This window comes from Phalacrocorax aristotelis, chromosome 1, assembly GCF_949628215.1.
Source record: "Phalacrocorax aristotelis chromosome 1, bGulAri2.1, whole genome shotgun sequence".
Classification (NCBI taxonomy): domain Eukaryota; kingdom Metazoa; phylum Chordata; class Aves; order Suliformes; family Phalacrocoracidae; genus Phalacrocorax; species Phalacrocorax aristotelis.
Window position 1 is genome coordinate 207,701,799 of NC_134276.1, and position 25,121 is coordinate 207,726,919.

The 25,121-nt window shown below is 35.6% G+C and overlaps 1 protein-coding gene across 8 annotated transcripts in view; it reads right to left on the reverse strand.

The window, feature by feature from the left end:
- Positions 1 to 25,121, reverse strand: part of CACNA2D1 (calcium voltage-gated channel auxiliary subunit alpha2delta 1) — a 428,757-nt gene that overhangs the window by 64,621 nt on the left and 339,015 nt on the right. For all 8 annotated transcript variants that reach the window (XM_075081513.1, XM_075081510.1, XM_075081507.1 and 5 more), the window contains exons 11-12: positions 22,051 to 22,209; positions 17,056 to 17,160 (exon numbers count right to left, since the gene is read on the reverse strand). In XM_075081513.1, coding sequence (XP_074937614.1) covers positions 17,056 to 17,160; positions 22,051 to 22,209 — 264 coding nt within the window. The remainder of the gene's footprint in view (positions 1 to 17,055; positions 17,161 to 22,050; positions 22,210 to 25,121) is intronic.

The window sequence follows — 25,121 nt, forward strand, 5'->3', positions numbered from 1 at the left end:
TAAACAAGCCAATTTTAGCAAAAAAACATGCTCTGTGCTAACATTTTCTTCTGTGACAGAACCCAGAGTCAGCCAAAGGACTGAGATGTGCCTGTCTATACCTTTTCCTTATAGACATCCCTAAAAAGAATAAAAAAGCTTTTAAATAAAAAAAAGAGACATATTTAATTACTTTTAGTATGGACTTTATGACTGAGAACACTTGGAGCAACTAGATCAGACACAATGGATATGACCACCTCTCCCTTTGCCTGTCCTTCCTTTTAAGTTCGATTTCAACTAAGTGGATTTTCTGAGTTGAAGCAAACTGCCGAGTACTCTTTGATCCCAGTAAGTTTTTTTTTCCATCACCACTGAGGTTATTTCTTTTCTGTGCTTCTCTGCAGCCTCTTAGCTTCTGCATAAACTATGAGTTCCCAGGTTCTTTTGCTATGACTCTTGCTCTCCACCATCTACACCAGTGGATGGACACTTCTGTCCCCTAAACTGTTTCACAGGGAAAGTGCAACCTTGCCTCCAAACAGTGGAGATTTATTTATTCTCTTCATAAAGAAACATAACTTTCAAGTCAATAAAAAACAATGGAACAATCAGAAAAAACAAATAGGAGCTGCCATACCTTCTGATTTTCAAGGGGACTACTCAAAGTAAAGTACTTCTAGAAGACTCATAGACTTAGAATGGAGAAGAACTAGAGAGGGGCACGAGCCTGCTCTGCCAGCCCAGTCAGATAGAGTCTTGAAACTGTTCTGAAATACAAATGTCCTAATTTCTACCTCCAAGAGTTCAAGCCCAGAGCTGTGTTAGCTCTGTCAGGACTATATCATGTGCTGGTAATGGGTAGCTAATTCTGTGTATTTTTCTCACTCTGAAACTTACCTTGGGGAGAAAAAAAAAAAATTTCTTTCTTTGTATTATTTACCTTATATAGTAGCGCAATATACTTATTAACAAAAAAACCCAAGAGTAGAATTAATGTAAGAACAGTCAGACAGTGCGTGGCACAGTCTGCCTCCTTTGAGGTTTTAAAGACCAGACTAGAGAAAGCCCTGAGCAACCTGGCTTGATCTTATTCCTGACATTGGACTAAAGTCCTCCAGAGGTCCCTTGCAGCCTGACTTCTCCTAGGACCCTATGAAAGACATCAAAGGAAAATAAGCAAAAACCCAAATGCTAATCAGAGGAAGTGGTAGACAAAAGAAAGCTACAGAAAATAGAGGAAGAAGTACTGTATTGCAGAAAATATAATTGCCTAATTATACAGGCAATTTATTGGCAAATAACATTGGCAAATATAATTTGCTTTTTATGTAGTATTTCTCTCTAGCAGAAAAATCTCATAAAATCCAAGGTGAATATAAGGATTCTAACTACTACAGATATTAAGGGAAAATGGCACTCCAGAAAGTTGTGATGAAGACAGATAGGAAGAGCTACCCATGAAAAAGCTGCTTTCCCTGCAGAATTCAGTTGCTTTTTACCTATTTTATTTGTTCCTTTTGCTATTGGAATAAAATTAAGCAAGATTAAATTAGGCTCTTCCTTTGAGTGTATCATGTTATGAGTATTACAGAAAATTATCAGCTTGAGTGAAGTTAATTCAAAGTGGTGAGGAAGCACAAGAATCACATTTGGTATTTAGACCACATATATGTGCAGGCAGCATGTGTAGGCCTATGAGAATCTGAGAAACTGCAACCACTCTGCAAGCACTTCAGAGCGGTTGAACATGCATATTTTTGATAGATAAATTATTTATCTTGGATTCTTTGCTATTGCACTGGGAGAGCTCTCAATAACCATGTATGTGCATCTCTTTTCTCTGTTTAGGAGGAGATTAACTGACCTTTGGAGATATATATGTTTTTTTATCAGATATCAAGAGAGCTACATGATTAATTTATTCAACTAGATGTAGGCAAGATGAATCCCATAATTTTATGTCTATCATGTAAAAACAGCAAGAGTGCATCTTTCTTTACCAGTAGATAAACAAACTTACTGAGACAAAAATTGATCTCATCAAATCATGCAACTTCAGGTTTCATGATGACATTATGAATTCAGAATATTTTAATCTGGCCTTTGTAACTGCAGGGAAATATTCATAGATAATATAATATTAATTATAGACCAAGAGAAGCTATGATATAGAACAATAATTCAGTAATTCTAGGATGATCCAGGAAATTATTTTTCCCACTAATGTGTTTATAGTTTATCAGACATGATAAAAAATTGTTTGCAGTTTATATTTAAGAGGTACACTTCTGAAATAAGAGGAAAATATACGAAGTCTATTTTTCTGAATAAAATAATAAAATTGCTTTTCTAAATTTCATTATGCACTCCATTTTCTAAACTGCTCGTATGTACAGCCGTTATACCACTTAATCATTTTGGTACTCTTCTGCTGTAGGTCAGGGAAATGTTAGGTGGTTTTTAAGTTGCCACAGTAAAAACTGTGAATGCATTTTTTCCCTACAGGTTTTACATCTGTGGGCAGAAGTCTGAAGATGGCTTTGGATTCTGTTATGAACTAACTGAGACCAGAAGGCATTTATGTCCAATTTGAACCAAGAACAGAACTTCAGAGGATGATTTGAAAATCCTATGTACTAATTAGGAAACTGCCTACAATTACCCAATAGGAAGCACCAAATACAGAGTTTCACCTTGATTCTGGTCCATAATCTGTCATGCTGAGCTGCTCAGTTCAGGACTTGCAGGGACGAAATCCTGAACCATTCAGGTTATATCTGTAAAAGTGAAGTGGCTTTGTTTTCCTAGGAGGCACTGGGAGAAGAGAAATAAAAGTTCTGTGTTTAACAGCAGGGGTAAGACTTACAATGATGTGCTAGAGGGAATTTTTAGGGTCCCTTAGGCTATGTTTATGCAATAAATAAAATGAGACATAACCCATTTTCTTTCTCAGGCGTGGCTCACTTCTCTATGGCTAAATTATGTTGCTTTCGTCCCTTTCTGTCCCATCCCCCATATTGGGTGATCTCATTATAATGCCTTTCGGGAACAGGCCCTGGCTCATGCTGCCCCCTGAACTAAACCCAGACGTTGTTCAAGAGAGTTGATTGCCACATGTCAAGAGCTATACCATTGAGTCTGTTAACGATTAAAGAGCATGGACAGCTTGCATCCTGGCTTTGGATTGTTCATTAGTATGGATACAGCTGTGGGATTCACACAGAAGAGTAAAGCTGGTTTTCTCAAGATGGACTGAGCAGGGCTCTTTTGTTTCAAGGTGACTGTGACTCTAACCTTTTAAATGAGAGTTCAATGCTCAGACAAAAGAGGTCTGAGTTCATGTTTCTCAGTTTGAGCAAATTTATAACTTCCGTTAACCTGACTACCGGGCTCAAGAAAGTTCAGAAGTTGGAGATTTAGGCTTTTGTATGTTTCTCTCAGACTGCCTTTAATTGCCCTTACAAGCAATTTTGCAAAACACAGGGTACGAAACCTAGTCAGGTGCTAAGGCTGTGAAGTTTTAAAGGTCTAGAACTCAAAATGCAGAATACCCAGTTTTATAACAAGTTAGGAAATGTCAAGAATGGCATGATACACTAACAAATATGTATCAAGTTGCACTTTTTGTACTTATGACTACTTTAGTATTTGTCTCTTGCTTTGGGTACTCTCAAAAAATATGTGTAGACTTGGGCAAATTGGGGAGAAAAACACACATGGAGAACAACGAAAATTTAGCTTTCAAATATTTACATGCAAAGACTATTGCAGGCTGGACATCTTCAAATTTATAGACGTGAAGAAAGTATGAATGCATTTGATAAAACACGTACTCAAGTCTTTCCATAACTGAGCCTCTATGCTCTGATTCAGCAAGGCATTTAGCCACACAAAAAACGGCCTTGACATCAATGAAAAAATGCTTTAATTGAGGCACGTGTTTAAAGACTAATAGAGCAGCTCCTTGGAACTACTTTTCTAGACATTTATCCACAGTGAATTATTCCTCCCAGACTTTGCATTTATCTTTGCATCTTCTCTATCATTAATACCTTTCATTCACTACAGTTCAACCTAAAACTTTAAGCTGTAATGCTAACTTACAAATTTATAGTCTAATTATAGATTGTGTAATTATAGTCTAATAAAGAAAAGAAATAATGACATTCTAAAAATCATCTCACATTACAATTTAATGTTAATCCTTCTTCTATCTTAAAAAGAAAAAATAAGTTTGTTACATATTAGGAAATCAATGGAGAATCTCACTTGCTTTGGATATGATTCTATACTGATAATATGGCCCAAAACCATTTAACAGTCTTAATATATTGGGAAAATAGATCCAAGAACACTGATGTGTGGTGTAGTTATAAGCAGTTACTCTACAAAAGGAACTGAGGACTATACCTGAAATCTTCATAACATGTGCATACAGTGAAAGCTGCATATTCACTGAATAAGTCTTTAAAGTGAATGCCATGAATCCATTCAGTGTGTTTTGAGAACAGCAAAGTGTTTCAAAGATGGTTTCAAAAACTGGTTTCATCCAGCTTTCTTTGTTTCCTCACAAAGAAAAAATATCCGCATGAAAATGGGGATATTTTCTGGTGCAGAGATTGAAAACACCATTATGGATAACATATTGAAAAATTTTAGAATTAAGACTCTCATAGAACGTAAGAAAAAATACTCATTCAATTACACTGTTCTACATTTTCTTAGTGCCACCTTGTGGAACTACAGCAGCTCATTCCTTACACACTGAAGGGCTAGCACATGGTGCCCCTTCCTCTTCTGCTGTATGGCTTAAGTATGAAGGTATAAATACCCTGCCGATACCTACTAATCTATCTCTGCTAAATTGAATATAATTAGATTGATGAACCACTGGTGATGTGATCCTTTAAGTCTTTACATAGTTTAGACTTAATCTTTCATGAGCCAGAAGTATCACAGAAGTACAAGCAGAATTACTGAATTCTGTATTCTCATAATAACTTAATGTTGGAATATTACATGACGATGTCATCTGTACTATACTGCCTCCACAAATAAGGTGAAGCTTTTAATCTCAACATTCTCTAGGTGTAGGTGTAAATCAGCTCTGTTTTATTAGTTTATTACAACATTAGTCTCAAGAACACTGGTAAGAAAGAGAAAAGCCTTTTTGAAAAACATCAGTAGGACTTCACACTGATGCGTTGAATTTAAGTTTGAGAGTCAACCTGGCTGTGTCTATCGTACCAAAAATTGCGCCTTGACCATCTCTCCGGCCTTGAGAGAAACTGTGGCAGCAGAGCCCACATAGATGTACAGGAGCTAAACCATTGCTCCTCCCCTCTTCCCCTTTCCCTGCTGCCCTGGGAGCAGTCCCAGCACCTTGTCTGGGAGCGTGCCAGTTGGCAGAAGCTGAAAACCTCCCAGGTTTAACTACCAGTTAAAACCTGTAAATGATTGCAGGACAGTGTCCAAGCCCATGTCTTGGCCCCATGTAATGAGCTAATATAAATCGTGCCTTAAGACATTTAGATTAATATGACATCTCCATAGAGAGTAATGCAGTTGCTGTATGCTTAACTCATACTGCTGAAAGGCAAAGATGGATTTTATCTAGAAAAATCCCAAAATAGTCCTCAAGAAGTCTTCTGTGATGGAGATTTGTGGCTGTAGCTCTGGCTCCAAGGACACCAACACAGTGGTTGCTTCTCCTGTGATTTCCACCAAAAGCACTGTCCTCACCGGACAACCCCACATCACCTTGGAAATAAATGTAAACCACTCAGTTTGGATCAGGTGATTTTCCAGCCGCTCATCCTGTCTCCCAGTTTTCAGATGAAGAAATTAGACCACACTTTTTAACAATTCAGCTGTTGAAGGTTTTACTTTGACTACCCGGGTTCTATTTACTCAGTTGATCTCTTTCCTTCCATGATTATACTAATAACAAGGTTTCTTAGTTGAAATGAAAAACAATTAAATTCTGCCTTTTCCCTAAGCTACTTCTCCCTGACACTCGGCATTTAGCATTGCCTGAGGAAAAAGTCTTTTTTTTGAGAGAGAGAAAGTTCCTTGTAAATTTGGTGTCCCATATCAGGAACCAGACAAAGGAGTTGACAAAGTAATTCACTCTGTACTCTGGATTAAAAGCATTTTAGGCGTTTCTTTGATAGTCAAAACAACATTTGGAGGCAGCTGAGCAGCTAGAAAATACCAGATTTATTAGAGAGATATTTTCTGTTCATATTGTGACACTAAGTCTTCTTTTTTTTTTCCTTGTAAGTTCCATTGAATATTTCAAACACTAATTTTAATCAGGTACGCTGCTCTTTTTTTTCGCCACGCAAATAGTCTTTGTTTGAAAACAGTTTATTAACTAACTATCCCTTTTGTATAGTTATTCCCCCCATGTTTTACTCCCATTACTCCCTTTCTTGTAGAGCATGGAAAACACTGACTGAAACTGAATGGTTGCAAATGCCAAACAGTTGTATTAGAAGAGGGAAGGGGGGAAGGAGAAGGGCCTAAGCCATTTACAGGAAAACTTCCTCTCTGGAACTATCAGTTATAAAAAGTTCATGTCTAATTTTACAGTGGCCTGATCTTCACAAGAACATTAAGATTCCAAGCGAAAACAATTTAGTGAGTTTGGAAAAGGGTATGCTAACTGAACAGGTGAAGTGACTTTTGTCCACGTTCACCTGCTGTTTCTTGGAGACTGAGCTGGGAACAGAACGGTATCTTCAGATCACCTTAGAAGAGAGAGACTGAGGAATAAAAATGCTTCAAGTTTGGTTCCCTTTCCTTTTTTAGGGGAAAAAAAATAATTGTTGTATAACAATGGAAACTCAGCGCTGCCATATAAGACTGTGCTTAGGGCAACCTGACCTTGTCTCTGCTCGCAGGTAAGACGCTCCTGACACAAGCAGGCACTGACGATGCCTGCTGTCAGCAACTGGCAAATGACCTAGCATGGCTGAAAGACTGAGTCTTATGCGCAGTCATGTAATAGAGAACGTCCTTCACAGTTAGCAATTAATGCAGCCACTGTGCATGCTCGCGCATTGTACTTCTTGCCAAACTGCCCCCGAAATCTCAGGATTGTCAATAGGAAACGTTGCATATATACAGATTTACAGATACCATCTAGGCTATGCATGGTTTAATAATAATAAAATTAATCATGACACAGTTCATTCCCATACTGAATGATACGCATTTTCATCTCTTTTGTAATCAGCTAAACAAGCTAAATTTTCAGGGAAAAAAAAAAACAACGAAGAGCTGATCCTACATGCAATCTACACGTAAAACAACCTTGGGGGTTGTCTATAGCCCTGGTGTGTCTAACAGTTTGTAACAGAGCGTTCTTAGGAAATCTAGACGTAAATTTTACATTCACAATGGGTGAAAGAGAAAAGCAGAGACAATGTGTTGTGGTTAAATCAAACTTTAGGTGACAAGATATAAGCCATTTTTCAGTCTATGATGTGAGATAAGTGAATTTTAATCATCTCTCACAAAGTCTTTTATTGAAAAAAAGAAAAAAATGTCTTCAGCCTTATTTATAAATATGCTTCTTACAGAGAAATTTATTATAGACAAAATATTGCCTTAGAGGACTTTGGTTTTGTCATTGGTTTAGTTTTCAAATAAAATAGCATCTACACACTAAGTTTGCACCAGAAAGCATTGAGGTTATTGTTGGTTTTCCTGCCTACCTGTAAATCCAAGAATACAATATGGACAGTCTGCATTATGTGATTCATCACCTGCAAACAGGTGGCTTCATAAAATTGTTTGTAAATAAACCAAATTCTTTCTCGTTAAAAAGATCCATTTAAATGAAGTCAGAATTATTAAAAAAAAATATTTGCAGCTTGCAGTCCAGGATCTTTGGTCAGTATGGATTAAATATCTCCTTTTGCATGTGACTAACAATGGAGATTATGAAGCGCAGAATTCCCACGTAAGCCTCAGCAAACAGAGTCCATCATTTTGGACTTGTTACAAGGCTAACATGATTATGACTGAAATTACTGATTTCAAATAGAAGCTGAATATAGAAACAGAGGAATGGAGATGCATAATAGGTTAAGAATTCAAAGACTGCATATAAGGGCTCACTCTATTCTGAAAAATAAAGCAGATTTTTTTTAATTTGAGTTTTTTTCTCTATATTTTAGGAATAAGACCTATAAAAGAGTTTATGGAAACTTCAAGATCAAATAATTAAATCTCATACTTGAATGTTATTTTACACAACCACACAAGTACACGATGACAAAGTCAGTTTCTCGGACTTCTGTTGAAGACATTCTATTCTGTATAGCACATTAAATTCTGTATACTAAATTCCATCCTGTATAGTGCAAAAGGTTAAAGAATGTGACTATGATTTCCTGGAGATATGACAGAGCAGGTTTTAGCCTTTTCTTTGTGACCAATCTGGATTTTGAATCCAAGTCACTTTCTTAGTAGAGACTGGAGTATTTTCTGTTTGTTTCACCAGAATACTCAGCCCTTACTTGAAAGATTTATTTCCTTCTTGCTTTTTGTCAAAACTGAAACACTTTTCGCAAAATGCTATACAAAAAAGCCTTCTTAATTACATATAATAATTCTTACTCTTGATAAGATTTCTCAAACAGTGCTCCCCCATCTCAGGTACAGATGTTCTCTCCTAAAAAGCAACCCTTCCTTACAGTGTCTGCAGCAATCTCTAACACTTTACATTTAAGTCGCACACGGTTTCTACTTGATTAAGTGAGGTTTATAGTACACCTACACTTATGCTTTCTAATTTCCCATTTCATATCCCTTTCCTCTGTTACGCTTCTTGAATATGTAAACACATATTACTTGTTATCTGAATGGACTGTAACTTTGTTTCTTGAAATTTTCATTTTCTTCTTAACCTGTCATCTGTTCAGGTTGCTGCATGCATACATCTTGCACTGCCATCTGTTTGTTTCAGCTGTTCCCTTATTCTCTTGCCTACTACAGAGATTCCCGTTCTGTAACTTCTTCCTTTGAGCCCCAGTATAAAGCCTCCTGCATATTTCTGTCTGTTTTCCCACCAGTGCATCAGCAAATCTTTTAATTCAAAGATGTTCCATCCCATCTGAAACAATTCCATCTACTAATGGACTAATGCTCAGCTAATGCTCAACATCCATCTACCAGTTGGCCTAAGCAGCATTTAGAAACTAAGATTTCTATCAAGTTTTAGAGTCACTTAATGGTAGTTGATTATTTAAAAAAGTATATTCAGTTGTACTAGCTTACATTACTTATCCTGTTAAGTGGACAAATTCTGCAGTTTCTTCCCAGAAAGCGGTACCTTTATATCAGTGTTGTAAATTTAGACCTTGGAAAACGGTATGCTCAGTGAATACACAAATGTCAGAATTGTGACTATATAATAGATAGCTTTATAGAAAAGCATCTCTTAATCTTCATCATGATATTATTTTTTTTTCTTGTGACTAGTTTTGCTTCTCTATCTGCAGAAACCAATTCTTAACTTTCAAATTTTCTCCACTCACGTTTTTAAATGAATGGGATGTGTGAGCTTCTCTTACATGGCACTTACAGCTGAACAACTTACATCTTCTCTGTCTACAGCTGCACTCATTACAGCCAGTTCTTTGAGATTTACTTACGGCACTGAAAGCATACAAAAATATTTATAACTTTAATTCTATAGGTTCATGCGGATAAAACAATATGATGGGAGACACAATTCCTGAATATCTTGTAGTGGGTTAGGAATATTTATTATTCTAGAAGATGCCAAGAACAGTCAGATTTATTTCTGAATTTTAGGGAGGAATTAACTGAAAATCTAGAAGAAAGAAGATCATTTGAGTGAAAGATCAAGAAGAGATTTTTATTTTGAGGAAAGGAAGGTATAACAGTAGGAAAACAAGGATAACATTTCAAAGAGAGAGACTTCAACTAACTCAGAGAACTAGCTCGTTGAGTTTTGTGGGAAGATAATCTAAAGAATAAAGGATTACAAGAAAGCTGGCAATTCGTGAAGAGGAATACATTAAACATACAAGAAGAAACTGCCTAATACAATGTAAGATTAAAAATGCTTAGAAAGTCAAACACAGAAATGGAAATTGAAGGATACTGATAAAAAGCAGCAATCAGGAAAAAAAAGATTCAGAGAAAAGGGAAAAAACCCAATACAGTTCAATAAAATAATGCAGTTGCAGAAAAGTAAGTTACATAGTATGATGCATTTACCCAGCTGCTGCATGAAGAAAAGCCACAGAAAATAATTTGTTCTCTTGATACAACTTAAGTTTCTCTAACTGTTCAGGAGCATGTTTTAAGAAAGGTACAGATAACGTGCTATTATACACAATAGGGGAGAGAATAAAGAATGGGAAGGATTTAAAATATAACGTAGGCGAATTTGAAAAAAAAAAAAATTAGTTTGTTTAGTTGAAAAGACAAAAGTTGAAAAGTAGGATGAGGGTGACAACATAAAAATGGTTTCCTAAAATGTAAGAGGAAATTATGATGAGAGTTAATTGTTCTCAGTAAAGAATGCAAAATAAAAAAAAAATCTCTAAGCTTATTTTGTCTTAAGGAATTTTAGGGAAAGCTTTCTAAACGGGTAGGTGTTGAAACAGAAAAATGTAGATACCTAAAGAAGCTGTGGAATTGGATACTTTAAAGAAGAGATTACATAAACATCATCAGGCATGGCCTAGGTATCAAACTGCTCATTGCAGAAAGTCCCATTCCTCCAGTTCTTGAATTACAAAAGAATACAATCAACTCACACGGCATTTCACTGCAATCCCAAATTCATAAGAATTAATGCACAGTTAAATCATGGGAAGACTGAGATGGGACCAACTGTCTGGGGTCTAACCTCCACCAGTTATGCCATATGTAGCATTTTGTTTGTATAAATAAGTAAAATCCAGTCTGAATCTCTTGCTTTCATCCCAAAACAAATTTAATGTGCTTTCTATATTAAGTATTATCCTACTCTTGTTGCCTTGATTAATCATTTTATGCCATCTGCAGCATCAACCTCTATGTGATACCCTGAATCAATCACTATTAATGTAGTGGTTTGGAATTGAAGATCAACAAAAATAGAAGTATCAAATAGCCCCCTCCATGCCAAATTTGAAGGAAACAAGCTGCCGCTTGGGTTTGATGTAACAGATATACACAATTCTAATATGACCGATAAGGTTACTTTTCAACAAAGCTGTATTAAAACTTTCATTAGTCTTCTGCAGTTCTCAACACCACCAAGTGGCTTTTTAGCTTGCACAGTAGATAAAATGTCACATGGTAACCCAGACGGACTCATGCTCATAATGAAACAGCAGCCTAAAGAGAAACTCAGTATTAACACATGACTGTATCTGTGGTCACATGCGTGAAAAGGCTCTTCTGCGTGCAGATCTTCTTCCTAAAATGATCCCTCCTCTGCTCGGCTGCACTTTCTGCTGCACCTCGGAAGTCGGCAGCAATCTTGCCCAGCAAACTGTTGTACATATATGGATCAGCACAGGGGATGCGTTGGTTGAAGGGAAAAGTAGGTGAAAAAGGGAGAAGAAATGAAATGGATTACTTGCTTACTGAAGCCTTTAAGAAAAACCTTAGAGGGGATGTTATGTAGTCTAAAGGTAAAAATGTCAATGAAAGACAGTGTGGGAAAGGCTGTGACAGACTGCTGTAATCCAACAGCATTGTCAGGGCATGGACACAGGGTAGTCATACATCATCTTAGGAAAAGATTGCTCAAAGGACAATATATAGACATTTTTGAAAAAGAGTATCCAAAAATTCGCTGTACTCTGATTCCCAGTGGGGGAAGAGTGCTTCAAAATTTAGGTTTATGGGAAAAAACGTGTGCCTAGTATCATACTGAAAAAAAAAAAAAAAAAAGGGAAAAAAAAATGTTATTGCATAGATTTACACATTTACGACCTTAAATAGCTTAATATTGTGCAACTTGACTATTACTGAAGCATATTTGGATAATGAGTGTCACAGGAGAAAGACTGCTGATACAGAATACTTAAATTCATTAATGCAGAGGCATTTATCTATGTTAGGAACCCAGAAGCTGGGACAGTTTATATGTTGCAAGCCCTTCATTAATAAGTGGAGCTAAGAAAGAGGTAAAAAATAGATGATTTGCCTTAAGAATAAGATATTTCTTCAGTGAGATCTCTAATAACATAGTTACCACTTTCACTGTGAAAGAAAAAGAAATGGATTGCAGAATTTATAAGTATTGACCCAAGTTTCACCCAGAATATTTTAGCTTTACCAGTTGTTCCTGTCACAGTACATAAATTAAAATTAACAGCTGGAAGATGACACGCTCTTAAGACAGAAGTGATTAGGGAAGGAGCTGGGAAGCCAGCTAGCAGGAGATGTCTTCTACATGGGATTTCCTGTACCATCACCCTGAGAAAATTCACAGCACAGGGGGACTATCAGGAGGAATGAGAAATATCTTAGTGTCTGGCTGTTGAAAGATCACAGAATGCTAATGCAGAGAAGGCCAGAGAACAATCTACAATATAGAAAGCTTCAAAAGTGACTTAAATTTTATCTGTCAAACTATGCTACATGCCATTCAGATATAAACCAGAATTTTGCTCATTTCAATCCTTAATTTCATTACTTCGTGTTATATCCTCTGTCACAACTCGATCACACACTCAGGAATGCAAGAACTGTTGGGGTACACTTTGACAGCTGTTAAGCTCTATTCAAAGTTGATATTAGTGTTGAGAAAGTTGCTCTATTTTCAACTCTATGAGTAACTCTAGAAAGTTGCAGTCATTCAGTCTGACACCTCATGGCTACCCCAAGTGAAAACGTCATGGGCTTTTTCAATGGTCATTTGTAGTCAGGACTAATACTTTCAGCCTTGTCTAGAACGATTCACGCACCAGTGTGTAGATTAACACAGTTTTCTTTTTAGTTTTAATGACTTGCACTTGCACAATATGGATTCAAACCAATGAAGAAAATTATTCCCTCCTTTGGTAATGACAGTAGGAAGCATTTTTGTTTTAGAAGAAAGTTTTACAAGTGGTTTCTCATAGATATTTCATGCTAGTCATAAGCTTCCCAGCGGAGTTACACCAAGCTGCTGCCTTATCCCACAGGACCTCCATTGCTGTAGCAGTTCTGCGCCCACCACATACAGATATTTTTTAATGGAACTATTGGAAAACTTCTCTGAATACCATTTCCTCTCACATTATATTGTCAGAAGAATCTACACAAAATGAGGTTGTATGAATCATGACAGATAATTCTGTGGGAATGGAACATGAGACCCACTTTACAGTTCTCCGACTTGAGGGGTCAGATCCTCTTACCTGTGTGGGTCAGATCAAGCCACCTGACGCACAAACCTCTATCACACCGGGAACCTTCAGACACTGAAAGTGCATGAGTTATGTTTAAGGTCTTTTCCTACTCACTTAAGATGAGCAATCCTTCAAAACACAGATTTCAGGGTGCACAATCTGCCCCAAAGAGCTGTAGTTAGTTTTCTATTTTCAGCCTGAATTCAAAATTCTCAGGATGGAGATTGCCTACTGGGCCTACATTTCAATTAAAATTATATTGCTATCTTCGGCGAAACCATCTGTGGTATGAATGCAAAGAAAATAAAAATTTACCGCCCCCATTCCTGAAATTTAGTGCGTGTGTGGTATTTCACACATTTAATGTGAGTGCCCCAAATGTCACCATAAAGGTAAACATGCCAGTTTTTAAATATCAGGCACAGCATGTAGTTGCAATCTGTGACAATAAAATCTGGCTTTATAAAGGGAAAAAGACATGCAAAGGTGAAACACAGCTGTGATTTCCCACTTCAAACAGATGAAAACTGAAAATGTTCCTCTTCAAAATTGTGTTACGTAAGTTTTATAATAACCCTCGTATTTCTAGTATAAATGATTTGCAAAGACGGGAAACACAATAAATCTAAATTAATTATATTAATATTAAATTAAATATATCTGTATGCTATTTCAAAGAGATTAAACCCCCTAATTTACAGGACAATTGTCCAACCTCTACATTCTAGGCTGCTCTTTTAGTAGTTTCCAATTGTTTATTGTATTCTTTCACTTCTTAACGTGAAGGTTGCACTAAGGGCACTGTAACAAGTATGCAAAGTCATATCCTCTGATGGGCCAAAACTTATATTGAAGCTTCTTTCATGCCAAGGAATTACAAAGTAACTGACATGAAGATGAAAATACTTTTAGAGCTGAAGCAATTTTTCATCAGGAAGATGAAAACAAGGACTAATAGGTTTAAATGAATGGTCTTTTGTTTGCACAAGAGAAAATAAAGTAAGTTTACAACACAGTGTACCTAAGACGGGAAGTGGCTGGTTGTGATATAAGACAATAAAGATTCATCTTTTGTGTCTTGTATGCAAAACACAAAGAAAATGTTCAAACAAATGCAGTGCAGGCAAGAAAAAAATATCAGCTGATACATACTTATAATATGAAGTAAAACACCGAAAACTTTTTAACATGCTACTCACATTGAATAGTCTCTCTACAAATGATAATTGTAAAATTGGTCTTACATTCAATAGGCTATTTGTGAAATAAACTATAAATTAACTGCAGTAAAGACAACAGAATCTACATCCACATATCTTTAAATATCTCATCATTTAATACGTGAAAGCAGCCTATTATGCAATATAAGAAGGTAACACCATGTTTGTGACCATGAATTTACAAAATTAAAAGTATATGTGTATTTTTCATGTTGGAATGTGTTTGTCATTTATGTCATTATGCCCTACTGGATTAAGATTAACATTAAATTCCACAGAGAGGTAACAACAAGAGAGCTTATGTCATCATTCTAGAATCAACTGTAGTCTCACTAAGGAGAGCATGACCACAAGCATATTCTGTATTAGTATTATTTAGAAATATTAGAAAGTTATGAACGAACGATTGTCAGGGGATTTTCATTGTTATTCCTAAAATAGCAATTTTCAGCCATAAATTTCCCTTCAACACCACAAAGATTGGTCTGAACTGAAAACTATAACAAGAAAGCAAATGGTTCCTCAATTTATACCTGCAAAACCTTTCTTAGCATTTTCTGTATTTCCAGTGTCACCTGGAGAAAACCAGTAAGGGTTGGTATCTAACAACCCAGTACTTTATTAGACAAGTAACAAAATGTAAGTGCTTACTAAGATACATAGAACTTAATCAAGTGTAGGACATTTGCTTTGCATTGCATCTGCACTGCATAGGAAAATATACTTAAATAATCAGAAATCCATATAGTGACCGTTATCAGCTTTATACATTTGTTGTACATAATAAAACCCCCAAACTCTCATTGACTAGAGGGAACAAGACAGTGAGAGTATTATATATATCAATATGTATAAGACCAACCTAACCCTTGGCAGTGCAAATTTACAGTATTAAGGGATGAAGTAAAGTAACCATTATAAATTAGTAAATCCCACATTTCATTTACTATACTTCACAGAATAATCAATTGTCAGGCATGATGTGAGTAAGACCACAAATCTCAGCCCTACAAATCTGTTTTCTTGTTTGGATTGGATATTTTACTATACTTTCCTCCTAACACAGCAAATTAAATGGAAAATAATAAGAAATGATTCATACATCTTCCCCCTTGTGCACGTATTTGCTTTAGCTGATGGCTTTTGTTGTAACACAATAAAAGCTACCAACTCAAAATTTGGAGAGGAATCTCTGCATACATTTTCTGAATACAGGTATGTGTACCACACGAGTTGCTGTGATTTCAGTTCTTCCTTCTAATTGTCAGTTTAAAAAGTACTTTCAGCTCAGACACGAAGATTAACTAAACCCCACCATATCATTTTACGTGAAACACTATTATAAAGCAGACAGAAAATGATTATTCAAAGTCACTGAGCAAATCACTGGTTGTGACGGAAATTGTGTCTTGCATTTCTAGTTCTCCTTTTGAAGGGATTAATTCAAATATATAAGAATTTCCAACGAAATACTTCCACTGCTTTATACATAAGCATTCATGGCAACTGGTAAAGTGTCTTGGTGAATGTGATCTAACTTCTAGCTGCTTTTTTTTTAAAAGAAAACAAAATAAAAGCAAAAAAAACCACAAAAGAACAGGTATAGACACACCCTCAAGCACTAGAAAAGGTAAATTCTTATTGTAGTGTGAATCCAGCTCATATTTAACTTATTTATTTTGTGATTAATCTTCTAAATACAATGATTTGTACTGTAATGCAATAGGAGACAATTTACAAAGCTGTTTTATTTCTCTCAGACACACATTCATGCATTTGTACGTCTATAAGTATGCAAAAGCCAGAGCAGGATTTTTATTAGATTCAAAAATTAAAATCAAAACCAGCACAGGTAATAATCCGATCTAATCTGAACTATACAACTCATCCAGTGGTTCTTGTGTCAAGCCCATAATACTGGTTGAGCCACAGATCAAATTTCATCAATAGGAAGCCATCCCACGCCTCACTAAGATATTCAAATGTATAATTAGCCGCCCTGGGAAAAACATGTGGGTTTGTTCCAGTCCAAATCTATTCAGATTCAGATTCTAACCCTGAGATGCGGTTTTGTCTTTGCCTGATGAACAGCCAAACCACATAAAATATTCACTTCACAGTGAGGAGATATACATATAGCCCATCTCGTTTAGCTACCTGTGTTTCCGCTTGATAGTGCAAGGATTACACTAATGCAAGAAAAATGTCAATAAAAAGTCTAGGCCTAATTCTTTATGGCTTATAGTGCATTAATAAATCACAAAGTGTAAAATATTAAATATTTATATAAAAAGTATATTTTATGGTCTTTTTAAAGAAATGTTATAGATTAAGAAAGCTTAAGTGCCCCAAGGTTCAATACTAATACACTTTTAAAAAGTACTTTATACACACACCAAAAATGCTTTCACCTCTATATTTACATGTTCCTCTTTGTCCTGTTGTATTTAATGTAGTAAAATCCTTCATAGATCACTTACTTTTTTGTCTTCATTATATTTATGGAAAATTTCTTGTGCTCTTTCTTCACCACCATCCGTAAACAACATAATAATCTTATTGCAGTTAGCTCTAGAGACACTGTGCTGTAGGAGATACAAAGAGAAGCTTTTTTTAATTTCAGGCTTTCATATCATCATGCTTACTATTTTAACACAATAATGGCAAACTTCCAATCTTTTAGGGTTTCATTCAATACCCCTTTCTGAATGAAAAATAAAATAAAATAAATAAAATAAAACCGACCAAAATAAAATTGTTTTTCTGTTCCATGAGAGTTAAATATGACTCATTTCAGGTCTGGCCCAACACAAGGAATGGGGGTCCGGTGGTTCCTCTCACCTCCACCAACGAAAGGAACGCTCTTTAGCTCATACCCATCACATCAACCCCACAGCATTCCTCTATTGATGTTCTGCATGAGTCTTGTACTCTGAATATTTTTACTCTTCTCATCCTTACATTTTTTCTTGTCTTTATTGTCCTTGTGGAAATTTAGGAACAACGACCCTCTAATGAATTACTGAGTATTCATTTTTTTTATGCTCGACTCCTACACACAGAAACTATCAAGCTTACTGACCACTTATTTGAAAACTCTAATAATTCAGGCATCCAATAGGTACATCTGAAAAACTCTACCTTATACACTTAGAAAACTTACAAACTTAGAAATATTTATGCATCTGTTATTTTTTTCACATTTCCTTAAAATAAGCTACATCTTCCAGTTCTTTAGATCTTTCCTAGGTATTTTGATTATAATTTTTTAATAAACTGAAATGAATAGCTAACCTTTAGAAAAGTATTTTAGAATCAGGTTTACATAATGTATTGCAGCCAAGATAGGGCTGCTTAGAGTATTAAGCTCTCTCTATCGCCTACTTTTCTAATTATATTGCAACTCAGAGGTGAAGAACTGACCATGTTCAGTTATTTCTGGAGAGCAAGCCTGGCACAGAGAGAATTGAGAAGAAGCCCCTCTGACTCCTAATTCAAGAACCAAAGTAACTAGTAAATCCACTGAGAAAGATGCAGCACGCCATGCAAAAGAATAAAAACATTGTTCCACAGCCAGAATAATAGACAGAATTTTGGCTTATGAAGGAAGCTTAAGGCTCCTCCTTTGGCATTCATCTTCTTTCCGTATTCCCTAAAAGTTAAGCATCTAATCTAAGCAAATTGTTCATGAATTTTACAGCCAGTGTTCCTTGCCCTCTGTGTTACATACGAATGGTCCTAATCAGACACATCTTGGTATTTCTGAGTAGTTGGATGTGACAGAGGAAAACCCTTAGAGATTCTGTAAACTAAATTGATCTTCCCCTTCCATAAGCCTGAATTTTGCTGTATGAATTTACTATACAGTCAGGAGAAGAAACAGGAGGATCATCCTTACAAAGTAGCTAGTTCTCCCTTGCTTTAGTCTTTGACGCTACATAGTGACTTTCATCTGGCTGGTCAGGTGAGATGATCCTGCTCCCTTTCATTACGTTTCATCTTACTCCCTGATCTGATTTCTTGTTCTTCTGAAGAGACCAAACCTTCCAAGCCAGCCCTCAAACATCAGCCAATAACCCTCAATATTGCAGCTCCACGTTTCTACAATACTCCCAGAAAACTGACATTTAACAGATGAATAATTATTCCTCAGAGATGATTTATATTGGTAGTTCAATATTCAGTGAATAACTACTTATTTAATAATCTAAAAAACCCCAAACAAGTCCAAAGATTTTCTTATATGTAACAACACATAAAACCTGCTTGAAATCAATACATTCTTTCCAATCTCATCAGCACAGTGTTTCATTTGGAATTAAATAATTTATGATGATTCTTTCTTGTGAAATATAACCTACAAGATACTGCTTTGGGCTGCAATTTTTTCAATATTAAAAAAGTAATAAAGTAAAGTCGGACACTTCATAAATAAAGAAACTCACCTACACTTACAGTGATATGATATACGGGTCAAAATAAAATCAGAGGGAAACCAAAAAGATGACAAGGAAGGAGACCAAAGCCTACTCAAATTATAAAACTTTCCCATTGATTTTAATTTGAGTGCTGTTATGGGCAATGTGAACTTGAGCTAGTCATTGTTTTAACTGACTAAATCAGGTTTTTTCCTAGCAGCTTTCTTAGCATATGCTAATACAGTATCAGAAAAAATGCAGTGTTTTCTCTGTATCTCCTTGTACTCACAGAAGGGCATTTACTTACACTACACTGTTTAGACACTAAAGTCATGTGATGGAAAAAAACTCCAAGATTTTAGCCTCCAAACAGTATTGGAAAGCTGAACATGAATAAGCTCAAATCATGATATTTTCCCACCACAAAAACTTTGCATCCTGATGAATGAACTTTTCAGATCAGTGTCTTACAAGATCAAAAGGAAGGCAGAATTGCCTTTACAACACATTTTTTTCCACCCTATTTGCACAAAGACAGAGAGATGCTGGCTCAGGGAGTGAATAAAAATGATTTTTGTGAAGCTGGTGAAGCAATTTCATCGTTTGTCTGAGCAGTTTGCCTCACCAGCCCAATAGATGGCTCTGCCCTCCATCACAGACCAAGCTGAAGAAGAATGTTTTGCCCAGGACAAAAACCAGCTTCTTAGCTTAAACCACAAAAGAATACAAGTTGGAACTGAGTCTGCTTACTCATTTTCAGTTCTCTCTTGCACTTGACAAAGGCCTTTCTTTTTTTTTTTTTTATTTCAAAAAAGGAAGGAAGAAATGATGCATTTTATATTGTGCCTAAAATTGCTTTTGTTTTATACAAGTTTCACATCCTTAAAATTAACTCATTAAATGACAGGTCAGGATTATACCTTGTGACTTGACACTTTAGGAATGCATTTTTCATTATGAGTTTCATGCCACTGAAGAAGGAAAAGGTAAACCAAGGCAAAAATCAACTACTTGAATCATTAAGAGATTTTTGCAAGATAACTTTTTTTGACAAATCATTGTTATTATGGTTTGGGGAAAAAACCCTCCTGAATTTCTGGAGCTGAAGTATTATTATTTTCAGAGAAATAGCAAGCTAATATAGCAATAAATAACAGAAAAATGCTGAATAAAAGTGATGGAATTCAGATTACAAATACCCACTTGAATTAGTATGTTGAAAAAACTGAAGAGCTTATTTCCATCTAGCAACATACTAGACAGTAAGTTTTTCATGGCACATGTAAAATATTACTTTGGTATTCATGAAAATTGTTAGAATAACTGTCATCCAGAAATAGTACCCACAAAATTATTAAGAGAATTTGAGCTGTTAAAGACTATTCCATTTCCACGGACCTTCAAGCAATTGGACTGTTTGAATTCATAAATATTAAACAGGAAGCTATCCCTAAGCATATTTTTTTATTATTTGTTTAAGCCTGTATTATATCATCCTATTATATCATCTTTTCACCAGAGTCTAGTGCTAACTCCATCACCAGACCTTTATTTTTCCTGCCAAATGGATTTGCCAATATCTGGAGAGGATGACTGTATTTTTATAACCTAGTGCAATCTCTTAATTTCCCTTGATATACACATCCACAGTGTCCAGCTACGACAGTCCCACTATGAGACTGATCTCCAAGTATATTTTTAAGCAATTTTAGTCGTACAAACAAGTCCACTTTGAGGCTTCCCCTGCGTTCAAGTCTTCTTAATACTGCCTGAACACCAAGTACATATCTGGTGCTGCACCAGATGTAATACAAAACGTTAATCAAATATAAGTGTCATGAGTAACAAGCTGTGTTTGGCAAGATTTCTTTTGTCTTGCTAGTTTCCTCTGAACAAGAAGAATGAAGAAAAAGGGGAAATGCCGTTCTGCCTGGTCCAACAAAGTGCAGCAGTTCTTAAAATCCTGTTTGCATTTTTATACAACCATCAGCAGAGGGCAGACAATTCCCCACCAAACCCCTCTGCTCATCTAAATGGTGATCTGCTGAGAAAATAGTGTTGAAAACACTGCATTTTCTTTTCCTCCATCAAAATTTAACAAGGTAGGAATTTTTCAACCAGCTCTAGCCCTAAGCTGCATATACAGTGGCAGGGAAGTCCAGAACCTTGCAGATTAAGGGGAAAAAAATTAAATATTTGTACACTGAGAGACATCACTAATGCATTAAAAAAAAACAAAAAAAACCCCAAAATGAGTACACTTATTTATTAAGCTAGATCCCTAACTTCTGTAAATTTCTATAGATTTATTTACACTAAGGTGAAGATCCAACGTGCAGTCTTTATGAAGGTGAAATGTAGATTATTTTTTTTAAACAACTACACAAACTATTTAAAAAATACGAACAAACCCCAATATTTGTGGTGAACTGGAAGCATTACTACTTAGAAAGCTAGTGCTTGGGTGTAAACTAGAAAGTACAATGTAATTGCGACATGGAGACAATGCATTTAATTTTTGAGGAAACTATTATGCATGAGAAGGAGAAAGGAATTAGAATACTCTCAAGTGTCTAATATTCCTCTGTTAACTGAGTAATTTGCTCCCCTCTGTCCTGCTTAAGCCATGGTTGACTATTTATGGCATGCAATAAATATAAAATTGCAGGTTAACTAAACTTTGCTAGGACATACTGTGGTAAAACTGAAATTATAATAAACACCACTGTAACATTCTGTAGCCTTCCATTTTAAAACTACCTGCAAATCAACCACTAGCACAGGTATGCGCCAACTGAGAATCACGTTACATGAAAAACTAGCTGAATGAAGGAAGTAAAAACAGTACCACACACTGAAAACCAGATTTATTCACAAATCTTAGCCACCTGCTGAGGGATCTGCAAAGAGAAAAACACTGTTGGGACAAGTTTACTTGCTAAATAAGGTGTTGTACTGTTTAACACTCAGTCACATAACGGAAGAGCATGGAGTGGCCATCTCAACGTTCAAGCTCTCCTTCACTTTACAGCAGAGAGAGACGACTTTCATACTTACATTTAGCAGCTGTTCAAAAGCATAGCTAAAGCCTTTTTTGTAATCTGTAATTCCTTTAGCAGAGATTTTATACACAGCTTCTTTCAGCTTCTTCTTGTTCCTCACATTAGCTTGGACAAGATGATTAAAGCAACTGACATTCTGAGCATTATTGTTGAACTGCAAAATAAACAAAAATAGTATTAAAGACGTAAATTTTATTTTCTAGGTACTGTAGTAGTAAAAGTTAATTTTTTCTTGATCCATGAGATAAAGCATGTCACAGCTGGACGTTCATTTCCACGACATTAAGAATGTCCAGTAGTGTCCAGAGATTTCAAAATTGGGCAATAAATATTACCAAAAAGAAAAAAAAAAAAGGTAATTCTTGCCTTACTCCTTGTTGCAGTTCTAAACCCTCTACTGCAGCGGGAAAACTCCCACGATTTTTTTTTCCAAGCTCATATAATGAAATTGAACTGAGAAATGCAGAGTTAGGGAAACAAAACACATGGGAAAATGTTTCTTTTACTTTATTTAATCACTGAAAAATCTTGGTTGAATGATCAGGAGACTTCCACATTGCACATACTAGTCTGTTACTAAACCTGCTCTTCTATAATGAAACTTGGAGGTCATAATCTCATAATCAATTAGTACATACATCTTACATAAAACATAATACACTCTTGGGGCAAAGGAAGCATATGAGAGTATAGCTGTAAACAGAAGACTATTGTTAATAATAATACAAATTTGTTAACTGAGAAGAGGCATATTTGTCCTCTTTTACCCAGATATAAAGATTACTCCCTCAAAAATTCATTTATATGAGATTCTGACATTATTTAAAAATATACATAGAAATTTTTTTATGTGGAAAATGTCTGCACAAGTAGAAATCAGTTTACAGTCTCTTTAAAATGTGTCTCTGTATAAATATACATACATACATACATGTGTAAGTACAAATATATATCTATCCCAGTAGAGAGAGGGATGCAGAAATACGTCTCACTTTTTAGCCACCTCTGTATCTATCTAAAGTCAAATATGAGACTTCTTTTAAAAAAGCTGCAGCATGTAGGATTCTAACTGTAGTCTTGAATGAAAGTGCACATTACTGCACATAATCTGTGTTGAATTCTGAATGAAAATTTCCTCTTAACTCCTATACAGTGACTTTTATTTAAGATACTCTTGACTAATATTACTAAAACTATTGTCCTGGCCAATTTTTCAACTGTTTTATCTATTCAGATTTCTTGTGTGAGCTTTTTTTCTCACTGTCAAATAAGGTGTCCAAAATACTCTGTAAAACTCCATCTCAGTAAAGGCACTAAACCCCAGACCTCCTAATTTACATTTCAGCTGAAAACAGATTATTACGTCTCTTCCTGATTAAGGGTCTTCAGTGAAAGCAAGTGTAAATGTAATTTTATGCTGTCAACCTGGTGCAAAGCCTTAAAATAACTTAAAAACCAGGCCTGTTGGCTTAAGTCTCAATACTGCTAATTAGTTCAATACTACTGTATAGAAGATAAGGTAAATAAGGTCACATTTAAAGAATTCCTCAGACAACTTACGTGTCTAAAATAAATCAGTAAGTACCAGACAGAAAGTACAGAGACAGAACTGCTATCAGCAGCAAACATCAATTTGCACTGTAATTGTGGGACACTTACAACGAACAGAATTTAAAAGGATGAAGGGATTGATAATATCAAACCATTTTCAATAACGCATAATGATTCAACTCAAGTTAATAGGATGCTTAGTTGGTACACAGACTTTTTAATGTCCCGGAATCAGATGCATACAGACCCACGCTCCCTGCCCTTAGGATGAAACAAAACATCAACTACCAGAAACTTTTATCAAGCATTCACTTTAACCAATGAGACTTCTGCCATTGACTTAGTAGGACCAAATGTATAACAGCAAATAGAGAACAGTTTATGGCAGAGATGACTGACAGAGCGAGGCATCATCCTCAGCAGAAGGCTTAGTCTAATTTGTTCCAGATTCTTCTTGAAAACAGCCACAGCGCTGCAACTGTGGGTTTTTTGGCTGTAAGTGAGCAAATCCAGGCACTAGTATGAGAGCATTTGCTATGCTGGATTCTAACTTCTTGTTTCCATGTATCATTTCTTATTCTCGCAAAAACAATGTGTCGAATTGCACCATGAACTAGAGACTTTAAAGCATTAATTTGTCTGCCTCGTCATCTAATATCATTGTTGTACCACAAGCCACTCCTCATGTACATAGAACTTAAAGAAGAAAACCCGCTATTTCGATTTTGAGCATTAACTGGTTCACAACTAACCTCATAGCTTATAATCTTCATATTATATTTATTTTTCTAGGGAGTCCATTTTTGCTCATTCCTCATGAGTTAATGTTGTCTTTCAGTGAGATACTGATACTGGTTTATAGCATAGCTGCTGTTTTCCTGAGCACTGTATTTGCTAAAAAATTGTATGTGTTCTTGGTAGGCAAAGACATACACTATGAGAATACCATGTAAGAACGTTTATATGTCTTTCTACTTAATAAGGACAGTTATTGTGTCCCAATTTTATAGCTCTGTTCCCCAGGTGATTAAGATCTGCAGGAGTGATTTATTCTCAAATTACTTTATGTAAAGTTTTTTTCCCCCTTTTCTATCAATATGAACTTCCCCATGAGTCACAAGGAGATAACTCTTTCTAAAAACATGCAAAAGTGCGAACAGGTGTTTTAACTTTGAAAAATGTAGTGTTGTATTTGACCAGGCTTTCTACATTAGCGTCAGTTGTATGCAATAATATGACAAAGGCTGCTTATTTATTTTTGCAATATTCTATTTATCAGGGCTTTAAATTTCATAATACCACAACTATAAATCTAGTGTCATATGTCTAAATTAATTACAGTAGCAAACGTATGAAAACAGGATGACATAATAAAGATAAAAAATAATTTCCAGTTCTGCTGGTGTCACAATGCAAACTTCACCTTGAAAATAAATGAACACATGGAACTGGACTACTTATAAACAAATTTCAAGCTTCAATGTTCCTTTAGTGTATGCCGTATTTCCCAGAAAA